The sequence below is a fragment of the Aspergillus tanneri genome, assembly GCF_003426965.1.
Source record: "Aspergillus tanneri strain NIH1004 chromosome Unknown AapTan_8_pilon_pilon_pilon, whole genome shotgun sequence".
Taxonomy (NCBI): domain Eukaryota; kingdom Fungi; phylum Ascomycota; class Eurotiomycetes; order Eurotiales; family Aspergillaceae; genus Aspergillus; species Aspergillus tanneri.
This window is the reverse complement of record NW_022984635.1, coordinates 478,924-501,579: the sequence shown is the minus strand read 5'-3', so window position 1 is coordinate 501,579 and position 22,656 is coordinate 478,924. Positions and strand designations below refer to the sequence as shown.

The window sequence follows — 22,656 nt, the reverse complement described above, 5'->3', positions numbered from 1 at the left end:
GAGCCAGTTGACAATGTACTTTATATCCCTTACTTTTGGCCGACACTCTAAATACAGAACACGCGCAACTTCAGGCAACCATCCTATGGATGGGGCAGGTAGTTCCTACTGATAGTATAAATGATATTCTGCAGCTAGATTTTATGAGCACGGCAAGCCTGAGTATTATAGTATCAAAAATAATAAAGAGTAAGCATCTCAAAACATGCACTTGCTTTTCAGCTTCGAAAGATTCACACATCCAGACTTCAACCTCAAATGCGCCTGACGTTCGGAATAAACTGAATATTGCTCTTTGTCCTGGTCATTCTCTTGCCAGATAACGTTAGACTCCACCCCCAGCGCCCTTGCTTCCGTATCTCTATCAAAGCCATAAAAAAAAAAAAAAAAAAAAGGAAAGGAAAAAGGAAAAAAAACGACAGGCTAAAAAACGAGCTTCAACGAAACCAAAAAAGAACAGATATCCTTCCCCAAAGATTATTTTTTCTCAATCTCCGTGTCAAAATGTGTACTGTAACAATACATGAAAAGCTTCAACAATGCTATAAAGGCGGACAAAAAAAAACATATATATCCTGAAAAATAAATAGCAAATAAATCCAATGCACTAGATGTAGTATGTGGCAAAGTTCAAAAGGTTCACCAGGGGATCGCTAGATAACATAGGTCTATCGATCATTTATACAAATCATGCAAGTCATTCAAGTCAGTCCGCTATTGCATTCACTCCCCACAATAACTATGCATGGCATAGTTATGCGGAGGTGGATTGGTGAGATGGCAGCGTGTGCGGGTGACCTAAAGAACCTGTACGAAAGGGGCTTCTGGGGTTCAAAGGATCCATGCTAGACAGGCCGTGAGCCAAGTCCTGCGCGTGAGGCATTGGCATTTGGTAGGTCAGATGAGTCGGAGGGGCCGTTTGGCTTGCTGCATTGCCATAGTCAGTAGGGTTAAAAATGTTGGATCGCAGGGAGGGCGTCCATGTATCGAATTGGCTTATGGAGTGCTGCATGGGAATTGCGGCCGGGCTTTGGGAAACCACCTGGTCTCCTGGTGCAGAAGTAGAGAATGACGCCTGCGTCAGATAGTCGAATGCCTGTGGTTGCTCGTGCGGGCTAACCATTGCTGATGACACAGGCGCCTGAATACTCTGTGGGCCATAGCCATTCGTGTAATCGGACGAGCTGGAATAGAAGGAGTGTTCAGGTCGAGTTTGTTCTGCCAGGCTCATGGGCTCGAGCAGTGGGAAAAGTGGTCTCCTTTCGCCTCCCATCTGCAACGGGCCTTGTCCATTCACATTCATGTCCATGGCAGATGTGAATGACCCGGATAGTTCCTCAGTCGAGGACGACGGTGTCGGGACATCCTCTTCTTCGTCTGATTCATCTGTCACTGAACTCTGACACCTCTCCTTTGATGGAACCACCCCCCTTCCCTGCTTGGGAGTGGCATCTCTATTGATAACATAAACAACTGTACTGGCGTCTGGCAAGGTGTTAGTCCAACGATGAATATTTCAGATCTTTCACGTACCGATTTCGCCCCTTTCGTATCGTTCCTCCATCCGTCGTACTCTCAAAATTTCGTCAAGTATCTCAATCTTTCTTGTCTCTTTCAACTGCCTCTTAGAATCGTAGGCGACTTCTCGTAGCTTTAGGGGGGTGATTCCAATGTTGCTGAGCTTGCGCATAATATGAATCAAGAGCCTTACTCTCTCTGTCACTAGGCGTGAGTCGGAGATAACCTAGCACCGGGAATTTAAGCATGCGTACCATTTTTCCGCAGATGATCTGGCTCCCTGTGTATGACGTCCTTAGGCCACCATTCAGGCTTCGTCTTTTCCGGGTCGCCTTTCTCCCCCTTAGCACCTCGACCTCTAGGCTTCCCTCCGTTGTATGGGTGCTTTACTTGCTTTCGGGGCTCAATAAACTTGATGAAAGCCTTCGCAATTTGGCGACAATTGATCTGTTGAAAGTGCTTCAAAGCATTCTCGTAGTATTCCTGGACTTTGTCGTTGTTGCCAATCTCTAATGCTACCATGTTTTGCGAGGGTAGTGATGGAGGCGGTGGTGGTAGCTCGTCACCTGCATCAGAGAAGTCCACATTCGCCCCAGGCTCCTGAGGGGATGCCCTACGTCTCTTGGGGTGACGCGGTCCATCAGGGCGGCCATATCCATAGGCAGACACACCAACGGTTGGGCCCCCTATAGATGATTAGCATCCCGTTTCGCGAATGCAGATGGTACTCCCACATACTCCGTAACATCGGCTTATGATAACCAATCTTTGTTCCAAGAACCTCCAAAAACTTCTCTCGTACTTCTGGGGTAAATAGAGTACTATTATGTTCACGAATAGATGGGGACTCATTGACCTCGAGCCTTCCCAGGTTATCGAGGTAGATCAAGGCGTAATGAGCGAAAGGGATATTGAAGGAAGGGCGGAAGGTAGCACCAGCGGGCTACATAGTCCTCGAATCAGTACCGCACCATCGTGATTTGCTCATGCACCTTACCGGAACAGTTTCCCAGCCGGTATAATCATCATGCAAAGCGGAAGAAGGCCGTTTAATTGGCCCTGTCCCAGGAACAGCTGGAGTAACAACCATAATGGCTTGTAAAAGTGTCTGAAAAGTTCAAATACTGTTGAGACGCAGGATATAGGAGGATGAGATGTATAAACCTTCGGCAACAGTCCTTAAGTCACGAAAACAGGGTTGATAGACAATAAGAATCATAAAGAGGCCTTGAACACTCCGATAAGGGACAAGTTCGTCAAGCGTGGGACAGCGTAGCAATTTGTATTCCAGTGGAGAGGTCGACAGAGAGCTCGATAAGAGGCTTCCCGAGTAGAATTGAGAGCAACTTCTACCAATCTAGGAGTGCGCCACACCAACGGCTACAGATTAGCAACCGGTTTGGCCATAGGAGATTGCAAACAGGAGTACTGGAACAACGCATGGAACATGGTACGACCATCAGGCCTCCGCCCTGGCCATGCGGTTTCCCGACAAGATCCTGAGGCCTACCAATGCCCACCAACATATGATGCATGGGGGGGCCAGCTACTCACAGGGCTTTAAAACGAAGGCGAAGCACAGTTGTCGTAAACAGGCAATAGGATAGGATATATCTGTTGGCAGCCGACGTGGATATATGAAGGATATGTGGGTAGACAAGGCGCAATGGGGTTGGAGCAAGCGAGAGTATACTTCTTTCTTTGCAAAGGTAAGCGGGGATGGGATGGTAACACGAATGGTCCAAGTCCCGGTTCAAGAAAGACAAAATAAATAAAGAGAGATGGGGAAGAATGTTGGTGCAGTGTAGAAGTGGAAACAAAAAAAAGGACCAAGTGATATGGATGAGTGAGGTCTTTATAAGTACAAAAGAGAAGGGAAAGAAAGGATACCTACCTAGGACTTTTGAACGTTGATTGATCGAGATTAGAAGAACAGCAGAACCGTGACTTCCTGTCCATACCCTGGTCGAGTCGTTTTGTACCCCCTCCCGATTTGGCAGTCTGATGCTCTCGTCCAGATGGGCTTTCCCACCAGCAAGGATGATCCTTGAAGCGCATCGCCGAAACACACAACTAGTGCAGCTGCATTAAGGACATGCAGTAGGGCGAAAATTATTATTATTATTATAGTAATATATTTTATTTTATTTTTTCCTGCCTATTTTTTTTTTTAAAAAAAAAAAAAAAAAATACTAAAGTAAATATTTTCCCCTGCAAATAGATTAATTCTATTTCTCCATTTCTGACAAGCCTAGTGCCTTCTACTATTTGTAGATCGTGCCCCAGGCTTTGTTCGGGGAGTGTCAGTCAAAAGCACCGTGGCGTATCGATAATTGGCCTCCACAACCCAGAGTGTTGGACTCAAAGAATAAATACTGTTTCTGGAGAGCCGTGCGGATAGGATAGAATAGCCATCGCTCTCTTCATATTCATCCGAAGCATTGAGGGTAGAATACTTGCAGGCCCGATAGTCTCTTCTATTGAGTGCCGCCGCATGTCTAAATCATATAAATCACTCCGAATAACAAAAGCACGATGCCAGCCATATCCTGTTGTTAGTCAAGCCACTAGTGTTTAGTTGGCTAGGGAGGTAACCGCCACTCAGGGTCAGGGATGCCTTTGAATCTCTCTTTTTTTTTTTTTTTTTGCCTTCCTCTTCAGTGACTAAGTACGTATTTCCAACTGGTCGAGGGATTATTGTCATTGGTAGTCGCTTACTAGCATACGATGGTTTGTTGACCAAACACTACTAATTAACTTTTCTTTTCACACTTCCAGGCATACTATTATTCCTTGACTTTTTCCCTTATCATTAAGCACTTTCATACTGTAATTATCCACTGCGTACTCCATAGGTCCTACTTTACAGAAAGACGCTAGGGAAAACCTAAGCTGAGAAGCTCGATCGCCTGGGCTTAGGGTACCTTGTCCCTGGTTCCAAGGTGATCCCGCCTTCACGGAGGATCGATCTGTGGTCCGCCGTAGCAAACCTACTTTCTCCCACCTCCTATTGTATCTAGCCAGTGACAAGATGTATATAGGGTCTTTACTCAGGGAGGCTCGGATGGCTTGCAGTTCTGTGCCACTCCCCCATCCGAAACACAAACCATGATTGAAGTTTGAACCTCGAGATTACGCACAGGCCTGCATATCGTCAGGGCTCTCTCCTTCCCCCCACCCGCTTCTCGTCCCACACAACCCACGATTGGATTGGAATATCATCCAGAACGCGGGCTGAGAAAAACTGAAATATGTACTTTTGTTTGTATGTTCCTACTATAGGGTCCGGAGGGTTACGTACCGTTCTTGCGAACGGTGTGGGTAGCTGCAACCTCCTGAGAATGCAAGATCATCGACGACATGCCAATATTCCCCATCCTCACGTACATATCTTCATACATAAATTACGCAGGAAACGTTGATCGGATTCGGCGAGACCGAGTCACCGCAAGAGTCACCTGATTGCTTTGACAGCTCTGCTATTATATACTTATGCATTGCAGAAGGTGCAATATTCACCGACTCGGATGGATATTTATTTCCCTTGCTTTCTATCGCGACTATACTAGGTACTCTGTCGAGCTTTACAATACGAAGTACTCTTGTAGAATCTAAACAGCGGTACTCCGTTCTCCGTACTCCGTACTGTATCTGGCGCACCATTGCCACACCTAAAAGGCAAGTCAAGTACCACCAACACACAGAGCACTTACACTACTCCGTAGATCAGATCCATGATAGAAAACAACCTAACACCAACGCTAAATCAAAGGTACCGCGTACCAATTCGGGTATCAGTGCGAACAGACCAAGCGCGGGTGAAATTACGATTCGCCATGGCGAACAAACCAGCCTTTAGTTTGAGCCCTTGGATCGCGGCGGATCTGATCCGAATGTGCCCCGAATTAGTTCAGGCGCACGTCGCCCAATGGGAAGCTATACGAGCTCACAGTCCAAGGGTGATCTTCCAACTGTGGGAACTACCGCCCGATGAGACTTTGTGTGCATGGTCCGGGTTTCTGGGATGTGGGATTTTTCCTTTCAGTTCCATGAGAGAACTGGGGATTATCTTTTGGAATGAGTGAAAGGGTCTGTCAAGGTGGAAACTTGAAAGTCCCTGTCTTGGCAGAGAAACATTTCGAGGTACTGTACTACGTACTCCGTATACTTTGTATGATTTCGGTTAGGGGCATCCGAGACTGCGTATACTTGCCGAGTTGATCCGGTTGAGAACTACCATGATTTAGTACTTTATAATTAATAAAAAAAAAAAAGAAAAAGAAAAATTCTTAAAAAAAAGCTCATACAGAAATGTAAGACTAAGTGGAGTTTTTTGATAGTGTGACATTTCATTCTTTACCCTGGTCGGCAGCATTCGGAGACCAAATCCTCCTACTCTGTCGCTACTCACTAGGGCCTAAATAACTAAAGGCCTCATACATCCTCAATAGCATGAAGGCAAAGGAACCCAGTAGTAAATACGGGCTAAATCCGGGCAACATGTATTACCTGTGGAGTTCTAATCTCATGGTAGGATACTCGTGATTGTGTGGTGTGGATCTAACCTGGCTCCCAACCTGCTAGATACGTATGTACGTCTGGATCTAGGTATGTACGATCTAGCAGGTCCGTACCTGACTTTTGGAGTCGTGCCTCAGGCCCGATCGGGATCAGGCAAGTATCGACAAAAGTTAAATCCGATGCCCTGTGCATTTAAACTGGCAATAGTAGCCATCCAAGGTTTATAGTTTGCTGTCTATATTTTTACTCTTTGTTTCCTGGATGTCTTTGCCGGTATGGAGTATACTCCGTACGGTTGTTTGGCCTATAGCACTTATCTGTGCTCTATGTGGTAGGGTTACGCTCTTGGGCAGCTATGTAGTATTCTATTGTCTTAAAAGTACCATGCTGTTTGCTCGATGTGGGTTTAGCGCTGAGCTGAAACCTGACGCGCAAGGGTACTCAGCTTCTAATTATATAGGTGTAAACGAAGTTAAGTATCGTCTATAGTACGGCAGCCCCTTTCTGCGCATCTAGCATAAACGAATAAAAGGTAGTTCTTTTATCAGCATTCAAATCACTCTAGCGAAAGGCCAGTACAGAGGATACCAGATATCAGTTTCTCCGTGGAGATGATCACGACCGACTTTCGGGCATCAAGATAGGACACTATAAAACAGGAGTGCTTTGTTGCAGTCTCAAGCTCTAAAAATCACTAATTCCGTATAGATAACGTCAAAGAATCCAGAAACTCTCCTAAATACAACAAACACCCCTATCGCCATTAATTTGGAGATGGCAGAAGTACATGCCAAGGCGCCCAAATTCTCTAACCATCATCCAGCTACACTAGCAGCTAGATTAAAGGGCTAGTACTTCGTACGTAGGACCACGAACTACTGTATACTCCAACACCCTCAACATCACCGCCATTTTTAGAAAGAGGCAGCCAAGAAGGAACCGGATGAGCCATATCTACGTGTCTTGAGCCCTCGTCTCCTGTTTTTTCGTCTGGTATTTTTCTCCCCCGCAGTAAAGTACCATCCTCGAGAAAAGAGGACAAAACCTCGCAGATCAGCATCAACCCGAGTCTAGAGAGAGTTCTAGACCATTTATTTTTATTCATGAATCTCGTTCGTTGTGTCCGGGTGACATGCACAGATAACGTGCCGTTCTTTCAGTGCTGCTTGCTGCGTTTCCGATGGCCCATCGCAACGTGGCATGGGGGTTTGCATCTATGTACATATGTACATACAGTAGTCCACTGATTCTTGCATTAACCGGTGTGATATTTGGACGGTGGGTAGAGATAATACAAGTCATGGGCCTGTTCGTAGTAGGGCTCACCGCCACGATATCAAGATCACCTGAGAGTCAATCAGTGGATGGCGCGAAGGCTGCATATTTACGAACTGGGTAATTACGTGGGTGTACATGAGCCAGGACTTAGTAGACGCCATGACAAGCAATGTGCAATAACTACTCGCTACGTTCGTCACAGTTGGCATGTTTTTGGGTTTTGTTACTGGTGTTGTTATTATTGGATATTATTAGTAGTTATTGTTGAAAGAAATTAGGGATGAGATGGTTTTTTTGTCCTTGAGGTCATAAAAATTATCAGCCCAGGCCTAAGATTCTACATACTCAGGATATAAGAAGGTATCATTCCGCGATTGCCGCTACATCGCAGACATCACACTATCACCCAATTTCGTAAACCCCACCCCCTCCTTCCTCTGTTTTTGGAGTCTATCTGCAGCGAACAGAAAAGGGAAATCGCAATCACAAGAATGATATCTTGGGGTCCTCTCATCTAAGCTTGATGGATCCTAGGAAGTGAGACGAGGGGGGTAATGTGAAATGTGACAGGCAAAGTGGAGGGGATAGGAGATTAAAGATTATAGCTGGAAGTGCTCATTGGACTGAAGGCCACCTGCCAGGCGTAGTCCGTTGAATTCTTCACCCAGTTAATTATCTCCGGGGCTCGTTGGCTGCTAACTTTCCTCCTAGTTGGAACCCACCATCTCCTGAAGGGGAAGATAAGTGGAACCATGGCGAGATGACTAGCGCCGTCTAAATAGGGCCACGCAGGGAGGAGTATGACGCTGATTGGAAAGGATTCCTCCGTGTAGCCGCTTCACCATGGACTAACTGGAACTATCAGGGTCCGATCAGTGCCTGTCAGAGTATAATGGATGTGATAAGACGGTCCCGACGATAGACGGTCCCGCGGGAGGGAAATCCAGGAGCCTGGTTCGCAAAGCTGAAGCTGAAGCTGGAGCCTTATGACCCCCCGATTATTCGAGCTGAGGCCCACCACGAGCAAGCCTACGGAGTAGGCAAATAGCAAGGGCCAAGTGGTTCTCCATAGTTTAATGAAATATTATGCCACTACAGAGCACTATTTAATGTTCGTATACAAAAGCCCCTCCTTTCTCCTCCAATAGCGGAGGTTACTCGAATACAGACGACACGTGTAGCGCAACTCATTTCCAGTCACGAGTCAAATAGAGGAAGGAAATCAGCTTCGTTTTAGATGTAGGAGACTCCATGAATTGATTATGATTACTACCCTACATACTGGTGGTCTTATGATGAGGGTGGCCCTCCCCTGCAGTGCATTAGCGACGTGCAGAATCAACTCTTGGAGGCGCTAGGTGGCAGATCAAGCCCCATGGGGTCATCGATAGGGCTGGTTCAGGACATGTTTGGGAATGACGAGGGGATGAAACTCAGGCACAGGATTCAATACCGATTTTATTGAAAGAGGGGAAACAGAAGGGTCAGGGCCGGTGGAGGGAGGGGTAAATTTAAATAAGTACCAGTGTGTAAGGAGAGAGTTAATCTAGTAGAAGATCAAAATCCATCATGGGAAACAGGATCAAGCTAGTCATACGACTAATGGAGGTGTGTTAGTTAACCTTTGCTAAACCCCTCCCAACCAGTGCTTCGTACTTTTGATACTGGAGTCCGTGTGTCCGTCCACCCGGAAGCTACCTACCACGAAGGGAAAGGATTTCGAGGAGCAAAAAGCAAATAATTTAAAAAAGGGGGGGGCAAAGGACCAACCCAAAGGCACCCAAAGCGGGCCGAGTCTAACCTGAAAGGCACCCGTCAATATTGACAACCGTCCCGAAGCGGGGCGACGGCGGCCCGGGGAGAGCGGACCGAACGTCGCCAACGCTTGTCATCAAAAGCAAAGTATGCGATCGCCTGTCAAAGCCCTGTCAGCCACCCAGCCCCCAACTTTTGCAGTTCCAGACCTCCTCCACCCAGTCCACCGTGCACAGCCCACCCACTCACGCGACAATGGTCTTTCCCAGATCAGCCCAGGTGATTGGCCCATGAAACGCAATCACCTCCTAGTTTTGACAAGAGCAGATCTGGTTTCCTGGGATTGAGTTCGTCCTGGGTCGCGGATGTATCCCGGTGGACTGGATGGCACAAAGTACCTTAGCATTGTCGTCAGCCCCTTCTGCTCTTGCATTGCCCTCTCCCTCTTCCCCTGCGTGGGGAAAATTGCTTGTCAGGGACACTGAACCCAGCACCAGGTTGATGGGATAGGATCCTTGCAATGGGTGACATGTTTAGCTTTCGTTAATTATCCTTTTGCTAGGTCTACATATATGTGAAGAAAAAATTTAGTTTTGCAAGTATTCTGGAGCCTATGACTAATTAAACCTTTGACTTGGTATTTGATTACGATTAGTGAGGCGACTAGCTTGCCCTGAATCATGATGCTATGCCCCTAGTTAGATTCCTAAGGCACTTGGTTTCATTTCTTATAACTAATTACCTAAGTACAGGTATTGCATGGCATGAGACCAATACTTCTTCCCCCCACTCCCTCTTCCGGTCACCCAAACGGATAAGTATTCCACGTACAACGCTGCAGTCAACCACGCCACAAGATAAAAGCAAATCTAGCAGAAAACAAATCAAAAGGCAAAATAAAACGGGGCATGTCCAAATGCAATAACAACAGAGCCCTCCATATGGGAAATATTACACACCACAGATGAACCGACTGGGTCCGTTTCCCGACCGGGCCGGGCCTCTGCAGAGCACTCTGCAAGTAATGAGGATGTATCTAAATATCTTTGTACGACCAGACTACCTCCACACTCGGTGGAGAGATCCCAGAGCGTTATATAATCTATTCTCCGAGTTCAAAAATCTGTAAAAGAGGATATAGTTTGTGCCATACACCCCGAATAGTATCTGCATTAACTTTGCCATGACGAGAAGGAGATTGAAAGGGAGTCATTATGCTGGTTTCAATCAGCTACAGAATCATTATTGCCCACATATACACGTCCTAGACTCAATCAAGGTTGCGGGCAATGCCGGAAATCCCTCATGAACCATGGAACCTATCCATAGAGCTGAAATCTGAACAAGGTCCAACCATCACACTCTGACGAGTCAATCTTCCGAAACTTCACCAACGAAAATCCATCCTTCTTGTGCTATAGCCAGAATAGATTGCATACGAACCACCATCAGAACAACAACCCCAAACTGCAAGTCACTATTTACGGTTCAGCCGATCATGTGCACAGGGAACGGAGGAGAACGACGGTGACACGCATAATTCGCCTCTGGATCTGTGATATGATAGATACAATATATGGTGGATGCCACGATGTGATATAGAATATTTTGGATGAGCAGGAGACCCAGGATCAAGAATCCAACTTCCACCCGCGCCCAAGGAGCCAGCGGATCGCGTGAAATCTGCAACCCGTAGCTTAGCGTCCAGCCGCTGGAACACATTACTGGCACGCAGCACAACATGGTCGACCCGGATTGTGGATCATACATGCAAGTATGATTCGGAGCAAGTCCATTGGTCCGTAAATTGTCCGTAGATGAGGTCTCCATCTCTGGAGGCAGGCAAAATATTGAGCAGGGATTATCCGTGCTGTCGGATGCAAAATATCGTGGATATTGCTGATCGTATGATATCAGACCTGCCTTCAGCATTTGGGTTGGTTGGCTCTACTCGCACTGTCCGTTTCTTGTCATTTTTTCCCCTCCCTTTTTTTTTTTTTTTTTTTTTAAAAAAAAAAAGATAGCTCTCAGCTGCCATTCCCTCTCACCTCTGCTGATGTGGTCCGTGATTCTGACTCCATCTAACTAGAGCATCAGGTCATGACATCTTGTGGTCTATGCTAGGGATTTGCCCCACAATCGTCCCTACATAACATTACAGACGCAAATCTTCTAAGATCAGAGTTTACTCATTTATACGTCAACCGTCTATTTCGGGCTTGGACGGTAGTATGTAACCGTTGGTCGGCTCAACCGCGCTAAAAAGCGAAAAAGAACAAAAAGAAGCGAAGAGAAGAAAGAATGTAAAGACCAGCCATGAATCCTTCACAGTCTAAACTGTTGCCACCTCATTTAGCTCTGATTAAAGCATACCGGTGCATCATTGACAAGTCAACGATTCTACTAGAACCAGCCGACATCAGGAAGTTGAAAAGCAGCGGCGTAGCCAACCCAAGTTTTCTCCCAAGTCGAGACTGATCATTGAACTAGTTCTAGAACTGTGGGCATGTATGGTCAGTGCACTGGTCGTGAGCAATTCCCGGGCTTACCTTGTCGCATGCAGGATGCTCGGCTGTTCGCTACGATTCCAAATTTGGACTTTACTTTCATCGTACGAGACCCAAGAGATGCAAGTCAAGATCCGTGCCAGTGCGGAGGTATTGCTTGGAAGGGTAGTGGAGGTCCTCCACATCCAGGATCGACAGCAAGGTTATCCTGATGTTTCGGTTTCTTCATCTGGGCGTCTGCTGCTTAGCGAAATGTTATCGCATTGACCACGATTCAGTTCCAAGCTCCTAGAACCGCAGCTCCTCATGGCAGGATTCCATTTCTGATGATCTTGGTCGGGGCCACCGAGCCACAGCTTAGTACGGGAAGGAAGCTAATCTCATAAAAAATGGATCATCCATATCCAGTTATGATCCACTGACGCCACCCGTGTGTGGCTGGACAGAGGCCATAGCCAGTTGTCAAACGCCCATCGACTACTGTGCAATTCATAGGGCTATCCTGGAAGAAAAGAAGGTCCCATCCGCAGGATTTACTGTGGCAGACCTTGCGTACGTAACTAATGGATCGATTGAACTATCGAGCTGACGCAAGGAATCTCTTGGCTTCAACGCCCTGTGCGTATTGCTTCGACTCTGTAGCACTGAATTCAGTAATTGGCTAGCATAGCACTATCTTTGGAGTTCCGTGTTTCTACTGACAGAATCCATTCTGCTGTCATGTACAGTATGTTGATGCTGAGAACTTATCCCAACGGATCTGTATTTCTACATGAATCAGATTCTCACTGATTATCAAAAATCTTTGTTCAGTTCATCTAGCGTGGCCCCAAGAAGATAATAAAAATAAAATATGTAGAACAAGAACAGTTAGCTTCCACCTTGGTAAATGCAGTTCTAAATAAATGTCGTAAAGATTTGATGGAATGACAAATATAAAATTTTTACTACAACACGACGAGATAATCCAAACAGAAGTACATATTACAATAGAATTAGTATATCTGCTGGAAAAGTAACAAAGATGGATGCTTGCTAAAGATGCCTGCTAGAGATATAATCATAGAATATTAACTAATATACTCTGTATACTCTGTATCAACTAAAAGTTAGGCTCATGATAGAACAACTGCAAGACCCAACACGAACGTTCTACTCCGTACTCTATACTACAATATAACCCCATCAATCCACTATACCATGAAACAAACCACCCCAAACCAAACTCCATACTCTATACTCCATACACGAAGGTAGAATAAAAACCCGCACATCTCTAACCCCGACCCCTATCCCCTACTCAAAATACCTCAGCCGATCCATGCACGATGCTCAAAACAGTCATTAAGTGGATATCCAACCACCCCTCTTTCCCCTCCCTCCCTTCCCCCGAACTAACTAATGTAACTATTCCATCCCTCCTCGCCCTCGTCCTTGATAGAGTTCACCTCGGACCCGAAAACCAGGTCCGCTCTGTTCAGCTCCATGCAAGATCGATCGGATTCCTTCCGGGCGTTTTTGACTTCCTGGAGTACTTAAGCCAACCATTCGGGGAGTGAGTATTCAGGACGGAGTACGGAGTCGATCTGTCTATCAATTTATCTATCGGTTCTTGGGAGGTAGTACGACTCCGTTACTTCGTATCCTGGAACTGGTAGATGACACAAAACTGTGGGTCTTTATTTACTGTATGAGCTAGAGTACAGAGGACAGAGTGTCTGGGCAACTCCGTAGAGGTACGGAGTAGAATCACTGGCAGTCCCTGGATTGTTTCATTTTCAGTCTCGCCACGCGATCGTTGCGATCGGATTCGGTTTATTTATTTATTATAACTTTCATCCAAAGTCTATTTATTGACCCCGACGCAAGGAATGAAGGCTATTTCTGATGGTCTTATTGTCAGCTGTCCATCTAAGTATAGTATTCGAGACTATGTGCGTGGTCTGCATAACAATAGTCCCGGAGGGCTCAATACCCTGTCTCTTCTTACTTGATTGTTTTCTGTGGCGCAACGAAGCACGCATAGCGCAACAGCCACAGGACATTATCCGTGACAACTTGACAATAGTTAACAATTAATTAGTTATTATGTCACGTTCACAAATGTTGTATGGAGTACTCTGAAGGCTCCACGCACTGCAATACGGAACAAGATTTCCCCTCTTTCTTTTTTTTTTCCTTTTCGTATTATTAATTTTACCCCTCCCCGCTGCCATTGCAAAGACAACTGTTCAAGCGGAATGTAATGCAGTTATCCCTACACCGCTACTGTTGACATCCACTGACCTTTCTTCGTTTATTGTTTTTTCCTCGCCTCCATGTTGCTCTGAAGGAAAGACACGGCCTAGACAATGCAAATTTGATTCCATATATGCAGGACTTTTCTCTCAGCAATATAGACAGTGAATATCACAAGTAAACTCCCATTTCAACGCCACGGTGTAACAGTGCTTTTATATGGACGTTTCTCCTTAAAACTCGAGTCTTGGGGTGAAAGCCCTTCATATACCTCATCTGTGCTACGGATCGATCCCCTTCATGTAGGTGTATATCTGCATATCCCAGCACTTGAAGATAGAGTCTTCTGCCTAAGGGATGGCCATCGCTGTAGTGTTCTAAGCCATTTGACCTTCCCCTTCGAACAAACCCGCCTCCTTGACCAGCTCGTAGAATTTACCGCCACGCTTGATCAGCTCCGTAGGGGTGTCGAACTCAGCCACCCTACCCTTATCCAGCACGACGATTCGGTCAGAGTCAATGATCGTGTTAATCCGATGCGCTATGGTAATAATGGTGCGGTCCTGGAAGATGCTACTGCGCAATGTACGTTGCAGTAATGCATCTGTTTCCACGTCCACAGCAGCCTGGGTATGGCGTCAGCATGAATTAATAATAGAAAAAGAAAAAAAAAAGAAAAGAAAAGAAAAAGAAAATAACACGGATATTCAAAATAGAGTACGCCAGGTAAATATCGGTGTGGAAGGTGGCTGCTTACCGTGGCCTCGTCAAGCACGAGAATGTTACTTGGTGTCAACAGTGCTCGTGCTAGATTAACAAGCTGACGCTGGCCTTGACTAAGGTTGGATCCTGTTATGTCCACGTTAGCCTAGTTCCAGAAGCGGTAAAATGTGCCAGAGCTGCAAGGGAGAAACGCAAAAATGCCAAAAGCTCACCTCCTTCTTGAATTCGGGCATCTAGCTGGCCATCCATCTGTGTGACGTGATCCTTCAGTCGTGCATGTTCTGCGAGACAAAAGTCAGCTAACGGTTCAAATCCCCGCCACATGCAATGCTTTGCGCCCAACGTACCGAGAACACTCCAGAGTTCTGTGTCGTCATGCACATGTCGAGGGTCCAGATTATCGCGCACGGTGCCCTCAAACATTGCAGGATCCTGGGGAATGATGGCTAAACGGCTTCGCAGATCAAATAAACCAATTGTAGACACGTTCAAGCCGTCAATACTGGGAGTAGGCATTAGTATTGGGCTCATGCTCAGAATTCGGGCACCAGTCTCACCTAATGCCGCCACGGGTCGGTTCGATGATGCGGAAGAGTGCGAGGGTAAGTGAGCTCTTTCCCGCTCCCGTGCGACCCACGACGCCAATCTTTTCATGAGATTTGATATCTAGGCTGATATCCTTGAGCACGAGGTCGAGCCCGGGGCGGTACCGCGTGCTGTAGTTGTTGAACGATACCGCGCCTTGCGCCGGCCAGCCAATTGCGGGACGGTGCTTAAAGATCACCTCAGGTGCCTCGCTTGGGAGGTTTGCATACTCTAGAACCCGTTCGACGGACACGATATTAGTTTCTACCTCGACCGTTTGCCGGACAATCCAGTTCAGTGATTGCGTAATCTGGAGAGCATACGACATGGCCAATCCAACCATCCCCGCCCGAAGCTGGGTGCCTGTCGCAACATAGATGATGGAAAGAACCGCCGATGCCAAGATGATGATAGAACCAATGAATTCAAGACGGACAGCCAACCATCTGTTGGCACTGATGGACGGAAAATAGGCCCGAAGGTTCGCATCCATACGCCATTCGTTCTCAAGAGCAAATCGGTTTTCTTGCTTGTAAGCACGGATGGTCGAGACACCCCCCAGCGACTCCTGAAAGTGTGCATAAATGGGGCTCCGAGTCACACTGTCCAGGCGTTTCAACTCACGTGAGGTGCGCAGATAGTACTTCTGGTAGCTAAAGTATACATAACCCAGGGGGATAATAAACAAAATGAAAGCGGGAGTTCCAGATGCAATGACGATCATAGTAAAGATTGCCTTGGCGGAATTTCCAAACAGCTGTAGGCGGTTAGTAGTCAGCTTGCATATGTCGTGCTAAGAAACTCACCATATTAAAGGTGCGCGCAAGAACCTCATCAATACGATAGATATCACTAAAGGAATCATTAGTTCAAAGCAACGACCTTATATAAAGGGGGAAGTAGACATGTGTGTACCTCGAGAATCTATTCAAAATTCGCCCAGATGGTGTAGTTTCAAAAAAGCTCATGGGAGAGCGGAAGATCGAGAATGCCATGCGCTCATGAAGCTTCCGCGATGCCTAATAGTTACGTCACTGTCAGTATGCAGTCGTACGTCACAAGCTGGAGACATACTTCAATTGAACAGAATATCCAGAGGATAAGGTTTTGGACGATAACCAGAATAGAGGATCCTAAACCAAAAACCAAGTAGATGCCGATAAATTTCCCAACATTAAGATGTGGGTTGACTTCACTCTGCTCCGACCAGTACTTCAGCCAATAACTGCCAGCGACTTGGGCAGTTTGAGCTCCCAAGAGCGCTAGCATATAGAAGCAAACGGCGATAATGTTGCTATTCTTCGCGTATTCGCCGTAAACGCTCCACTTGACTTTGCCCTGTTGCGACGTCTCCTGGGTTTGCTTTGATTTCAATGCATTCTCTTCATCAGATAACTTGCGCCTCGGCCCTGACCAGCTCACAGTGCTAGCACGCCGCAAAGTAACGGTACTCGACCGCCGTTTGGTACCAGACCGAATAGGGAGAAGTGAGCCGATTTGCTGTTCGCTCTCATCCGCGTCGGAGACTTCAGAGTCCAAGTTATCAGTCATGGTAGCAGATTCCGAACTTTCAGGACTAGCCAAACCACGGTCGTCGCTGCTGAATCCGTCGTCATCCGAGTCATTGATAGTGGTACGGATAAGATTGGCAACTTCGCCTTTCATGGCAAGTAACTGTTCATATGTGCCCTTTTCAATCAGTGTCTTATTCCGCAGAAGGCCGATGAAATCCGCCTCCTTTAACACTGGGATAGCATTCGTTGCGAGAATCCTGGTTTTACTGCTGAGAATGCCGTTCCGTCCAAGAACCTTATTGATCAGATGTCGGCCAACATGTTGGTCCACGGCAGACAAGACATCGTCAAGCAAGTATACATCCGCACGAGCGTAGACAGCTCTAGCGAGAGTCAACCGGGCCTTCTGTCCTCCAGATAGTGATATTCCCCTCTCTCCAACTTCAGTTTGGTCGCCGTCTGGTAGGGTTTTAAAGTCGTCCAGGAGAGCGCATGCTTCCACAGTGAGCTCATAAAACTCAGGATCCCACTTATGCCCGAAGACAATGTTCTCACGCACACTGGCATTCATCACCCAAGCAGCCTGCGCAACATAGGCTATGCGACCTCGAACCACTACTTCTCCATCGGTCCTCCACAGGTCTCCTAGCAGTGCCTGGAGAAGGGACGACTTACCAGCACCGACACGACCAACAATGCAGCTCAACTCCCCTTTACGTGCACTGAAATCGATGTCTTCTATCACATGAGTACCATTATGTCTGTCCCAAGTAAAGGAGGCTTCCCTGATACGGATTGACTCGTCCCCAACATGAGAAACCGCATCTTCGTATTTCACAGCGTTCGTTTGCAGTTCCTCTGCTGTGAGATAATCCGTCAGACGATTGACAGCCACGGAAGCTTCAATGACGGACGTGATTACCATGGGTAGAATTGAGAGGGGGAAGGTGAGAAGATTGAACAGTGTCAATGCCGGAAAGACAACTCCAGTAGTCAGAGGCCGGCTGTCGGTCAGGGCGAAAACAGTAAATGTCGAGCATGATACTAGAAAGGGAGTTGATTGCCACGTAAAATTCGCAATCGATTGCGTAGCTCCTATTTTCCGGAGGGTATTCAGTTCCAAATCGTTACGGATGTGGCTAAGTTTGTTCATGAAAGCAGTGTTCCAAGCGTAGAGCTTGATGCTCTTGATACTGTTCAAGATCTCAGTCATTAATCTAGACCTGGCATCCTTGTTCTTCATTTGTTTAAGCTGGAGCCCCTTCATCATACGAGCAATCACACCATTCAGCGGAATCATGAGTATCATCATAGCAATACCAGCAAACATGCTCACGCCGACAAGTTGATAAAGTGAGATCATGCAAAGAGTGATTTGAAATGGCGCGGACCAAAGCTGGATGCCGAACTGTGTCAGGTCAGATAAGCGTTGCTGGTCGACAGCCATATGATTCACGATATCGCCAGTAGTTTTCGACGCCCGGCCCTCGTTGGAAAGTCGTAAAGACTTGGCATATATCATGGCGGTCAATCCTGACTTGACGCGCATACCACAGTCAAAAGCCCTCTGGAAATACTGGTGGAGACACATGGTCTGCGACACTGACACCAGGAACATAGCGAGGGCAATGGCAACACCAAGGATAACTGGCTGGGGCTCATCGGTGCGGTATGAATCCACAAAATTAATCAAAATTCGCAAGAGCTGTGGCTGGACAAAGGCAAGGATATCACTCCCGCACTTAATAACTGCACCGCGCATATAAGAGGCACCATATGCTCTGAATAATGCCATCCACAAAGATGGTTTCTGATTTTGGAGTTCTTGGTTCCACTCTTCCTCCAGATATTCCCCTGTTACGCGGGTTGTATCACGACGTCTAAGGTTCCACAGATCATCCTGGGTCAAGAAGTTCTTGTATCCAAACTTCATCATTGGTGTCATCCAGCTGAAGGTAAGGACGGAGAATATATCGGCATACTCGTACGGGCATTCATCTTCATCGCCCAGAGCATTGTACGCACTTTGCTTCTTTGGAACCAGGTACTCGAGCCCAAACTCTAACACCGCGAGCCCCAAGCTCACGTTGAAACAGACAAAGTACGGAAGTCTGTCCTCGTATGTATGTTGTGACACCAGCGACCGCAGTTTGATTCCATAAGCGATGATAAAGAAAAGCCAATAAAACAGAACAACCCCATTTGGTTGCCTGCTGCGCCAATGCTCGTAGTATTGTACCGCAAATATAACACCGAGTGAGGCGAGCACAAGGATCGAGCTCCAAAATCGGAAGTCGGCAAGCCAGTTGGTTGGATCGGTCTCGACATGTATCGCAGCTTGAAGGGCAGTCGTGAACATTAAAGCGGACAGCACCGTCTAATCGAGAGTGACTTGTAAGCAACAGACCTACCGACAAATGGGTAGGCACGGAAAACTAACCAGTTTGCTGTAGAAGTGCCAGTCTTTAGGCACAGGCTCAGCGATTCGCTTTTTGAACAGGAACCAAAGGGCACCTGCTCCCATAAGCAAACCCCATGCTGCGACGATGGCCACTCCAAGGTCCAAGAAACACGGCGTTAAATCAAATCTCAATTTGCTTAACGGGCCCCAGCCCTCTGCATCACCGCAAAAGGGTTGCGACCGCGCGGATTGGAATACAGACTCTGGACTTGACGACGGCGACACCAGCGATCCTGGGAGAGAGCCCCCGAGGATCGCCTGGGAATTGCCGTCAGGCATCCTTTTTCCGAGCAAAACCAGACCTCAAGCCTGATCCCTGGTCCTGTCGTCCCACGCGACGATTAGAAGAAAAAGGAGAGGAGAACTCCGGTGCGTTTTCAGTCTGATGAAGATCGTGACGTGAAGAATGAAAAGTCTCAAAAAGGTAGCTGGGAGACCAAAGCTTAACTATCTAGCTCGCTGCTGACTAAATGCAAGATGATTATTAACTAATAGTTAACCAACCACCGGCTCGCTGTTATCGGGGTTCGGAAATAACAACGCGCTCGCTGGTTTTGCCTCGATTTGGTAGGCGATGACTAAAGGAATGTTGGGTTCTCTGCTATGCTTGGTGGGCTTCTCCGAACACTCGTATATTAAGTCGTATCCCCCAGTGTTCATTTTTTGCCCTTGCCGAAGGGGACTCCGAAGTATAACCGGGGCGGTGGATGGTCTTGGCACGTGTTTCTCCATCCTCAATCTGGAGTCCACGAGGTTGAGGTTATAATTGGCTGTAACCTCCCGAGGCTCCCATATGACACTACAGTAAGGGAGTAAATATCAATGCAGGTAATGCAGGGAATAGATTGGCTGTTGACAGATGATGTAATTGGCCCACAGTCCCCAACCAACACTTACCTAACCTAATACAAGCACTCGCTGTGCAACAAGTTATAACTACTACATAGTTATGGCTTTATTGTCCCAACGGACATAGGAGTATGGATGCGTATCAGAGGGCTAAATGAATTGAGGTACTTCAAACAATTTATACTGCGGATAAAATACCGGTAGTAAGATTCATAAGCCTCAAGTACCGATGTAGTTCCGAACTATATATTGTAATGGCCAAATATCTTTAAACCCAAACATAAACAGTACTCTCAATTACATCTTACCTTCTGCTGAAACTCTTTTATAGAGGAAACAAGCACATATTTTCATCTTCTGGGTCAACTTCAAAATCAAACCTTACCAAGTCTTCCTTAAAAGGAAACAGATATGTACTTGTAACCCTAGAACATATAATTTTAGCAGTCGCCCAGTAGTATAGTTTGGTCTTGTGAAACATGCCGGTGGTGCTCATCACTCGCTTGGTACTCAGCTAAAGCATCCCTGTTTTCATGATAGCTCACTAGAGCAATCTCGAATCCTTTACTTCGTTCAATAGGATCGGTTATGGATGGGCCACCAACGATGAGCCGACCATCTTTGACGCAGGGAAGACGCTTTAGGGTTTTGAGTTCCGAGATGAATTTTTGCTTGTGGTCTTGGGTAACTTCTGGACGAAATTTGAATAGGACTATGTAGTCTTGTCAGCACCCCGGGGCAGGGGGGGGTGGGTTTTCATTGTAAAGTTGAATGGGACAACTCTTTGAATGACGTACCGATATGTATCACGGTCATGATAGCGGAACCGAATCCACAAAGTTTGTAATGATATTTCTGATATATTTCGTTTAGTGGAATCGAGTGCATTCGACGGGACAATACTCTGCAGATTCAGGTGGTGGGAGAACTCGTGGTTATATTGGGTGTACCCCTAGCTTCTTCGTATTGGACCCAATCGGGAATGCCCCGCCAAGTAGCGGATGGGAACCGGAGGGCATCCGAGAATCGGAGCGAATCTGTTCTGAACGAGGGAAGACAGGCTAGAACGAGCCGCATTGTATTTATTCTATATTACATTATTGATGTGTACATGTTGTATTTGAGTCTCTATCGTCCCCCTCCTTTCTAAAAGAATACAAGAATCATCGTACAATATACTTCGTATGCGACCCCTGCGCGACAACAGAGAGCTCCCCATCTTCTTTCGTCTTCGAAATAACCACCGTTGTAAACGCCAAACTCCTACCAACTCTACTCGTGCGGCCTTCAATCTCCAACTTATCGCCTTCTTTCGCCGTACTCACGTACGACACATGCATATCGGTACTCAATCCCGTCGACTCGAGACCATGGGATGCGATTGCCAACCCGCCAGCCCAATCGAGCACGCATGCAGAGAAACTGCCGTGTAGCGTTCCCTTGGAGTTGATCTGCTTTTTGTTCACGCGCACACTCGCCCGTATGACGCCTGGTTGCGCTTCGTAGATTTCTGCCTCGTCAAGGAGGAAGGCGTAGATGGGACTTTTGTTTTGGATGCGGGCTTGGACTGCCCGAACGTGCGTGAGTAAGGGTGTTTCTGCTGCCATGGTGAGTTGGTTGTGCTGTCGATAGGGGAGTGGTAGGGTGGTGGTGTTTGTTTATTGTATGTGGGATGGATGATATGGCTTGAGTTGATGTGGCATTTAAATTCTTGGTGTGGAGCTTTAGGTCACGGATGCTCTCCGCTCGGATGGCCCGCATCCATACTTGCAATCGATATTCCAGATAATATCTATTCTTGACCATCGGCCTAAAGCATATAGTATTTACTCAGGTCCTTCCAGTAGAAGAAGTTATCCCTCCATCCACCACAATCTCCTGCCCAGTAATGTATCTCGCCTCGTCCGCCACAAGAAACAAAGCCGCATTGGCCACATCCCATGCATCTCCCATCCGTCCCATCGGTACCTGAGCGTCCCGCATAACGATGTAAGCTTTCTCGTCTCCCCCGGGCGCATATCGCTTAGCAAGAGCCTTTGTATACGGGGTGTCGATCAATCCTGGCACCACGGTGTTCAGCCGGACTCCCTTCGCCGCATACACAACGGCAGTTGCCTTGGTAAATTGCATGATGGCCGCTTTGGCTGCAGAGTACGCAACTTGCGGTTTTCCAATATATCGAAGCCCTGCTATACTTGCGATATTGACAACAGTGCCCCCGGACTTCTGCTTCTCCATAATAGGAAGGACAAAATGACAGGTCAGATAGACGCTCTTCAGATTGATGTCCATTTGTGCGTCCCAAACTTCCTCCGGCATAGTTGCAGGACAGCCTGGCTCGGACCGACCCACATTGTTCACTAGGATATCAATGCGGCCGTACTTTTTCATGCAGTTGTCGACCAGTGCCTTCACTGAAGAAGAGTCCGTTACGTCGGCCTCTTGGACATCGCATATGCCTCGCTCGTTCTGGATGTGAGATTGAGTTCGTTCAGCCGAAGCGAGGGATCGATTTCCTCCAAATATTATTGCCCCTTGGCGAGCAAATAATGTAGCAATGGCTGCTCCGATGCCCCAGCCCTCGTCCGTAGTTTGACCTAGACCAGTCATGAGGACGACCTTGCTATGTAGATCAAGCATATTGTCGATGGAATGGCACTGCGAAATTGTTGATAATAAGCTGGTATAGAATTATATTAATGGGTTA

The 22,656-nt window shown here is 46.9% G+C and overlaps 6 protein-coding genes across 6 annotated transcripts; all 6 read right to left on the bottom strand.

Moving 5' to 3' along the window:
- Window positions 1–754: 754 nt before the first annotated feature.
- ATNIH1004_010784 (uncharacterized protein) lies at window positions 755–2,608 on the bottom strand (the record flags this gene model as incomplete). Its single annotated transcript, XM_033575352.1, has 5 exons — window positions 755–1,473; window positions 1,534–1,716; window positions 1,773–2,204; window positions 2,257–2,461; window positions 2,516–2,608. 5 exons carry the CDS (start codon window positions 2,606–2,608, stop codon window positions 755–757), a joined length of 1,632 nt encoding a protein of 543 aa, XP_033421207.1.
- A 2,676-nt stretch (window positions 2,609–5,284) lies between these two features.
- ATNIH1004_010783 (uncharacterized protein) lies at window positions 5,285–5,569 on the bottom strand (the record flags this gene model as incomplete). The annotated part of the gene is made up of 2 exons (XM_033575351.1): window positions 5,285–5,402; window positions 5,469–5,569. 2 exons carry the CDS (start codon window positions 5,567–5,569, stop codon window positions 5,285–5,287), a joined length of 219 nt encoding a protein of 72 aa, XP_033421206.1.
- Window positions 5,570–14,194: 8,625 nt separating this feature from the next.
- ATNIH1004_010782 (ATP-binding cassette glutathione S-conjugate transporter YCF1) lies at window positions 14,195–19,379 on the bottom strand (the record flags this gene model as incomplete). Its single annotated transcript, XM_033575350.1, has 9 exons — window positions 14,195–14,443; window positions 14,575–14,666; window positions 14,753–14,821; window positions 14,888–15,042; window positions 15,098–15,882; window positions 15,932–15,977; window positions 16,041–16,144; window positions 16,200–19,016; window positions 19,080–19,379. 9 exons carry the CDS (start codon window positions 19,377–19,379, stop codon window positions 14,195–14,197), a joined length of 4,617 nt encoding a protein of 1,538 aa, XP_033421205.1.
- A 1,010-nt stretch (window positions 19,380–20,389) lies between these two features.
- Window positions 20,390–20,765, bottom strand: ATNIH1004_010781 (Dabb family protein; the record flags this gene model as incomplete). The annotated part of the gene is made up of 2 exons (XM_033575349.1): window positions 20,390–20,661; window positions 20,747–20,765. 2 exons carry the CDS (start codon window positions 20,763–20,765, stop codon window positions 20,390–20,392), a joined length of 291 nt encoding a protein of 96 aa, XP_033421204.1.
- A 347-nt stretch (window positions 20,766–21,112) lies between these two features.
- Window positions 21,113–21,556, bottom strand: ATNIH1004_010780 (PaaI family thioesterase; the record flags this gene model as incomplete). Its single annotated transcript, XM_033575348.1, has 1 exon — window positions 21,113–21,556. One exon carries the CDS (start codon window positions 21,554–21,556, stop codon window positions 21,113–21,115), a length of 444 nt encoding a protein of 147 aa, XP_033421203.1.
- A 223-nt stretch (window positions 21,557–21,779) lies between these two features.
- On the bottom strand, window positions 21,780–22,589 carry ATNIH1004_010779 (SDR family NAD(P)-dependent oxidoreductase; the record flags this gene model as incomplete). Its single annotated transcript, XM_033575347.1, has 1 exon — window positions 21,780–22,589. One exon carries the CDS (start codon window positions 22,587–22,589, stop codon window positions 21,780–21,782), a length of 810 nt encoding a protein of 269 aa, XP_033421202.1.
- Between the last annotated feature and the right edge of the window lie 67 nt (window positions 22,590–22,656).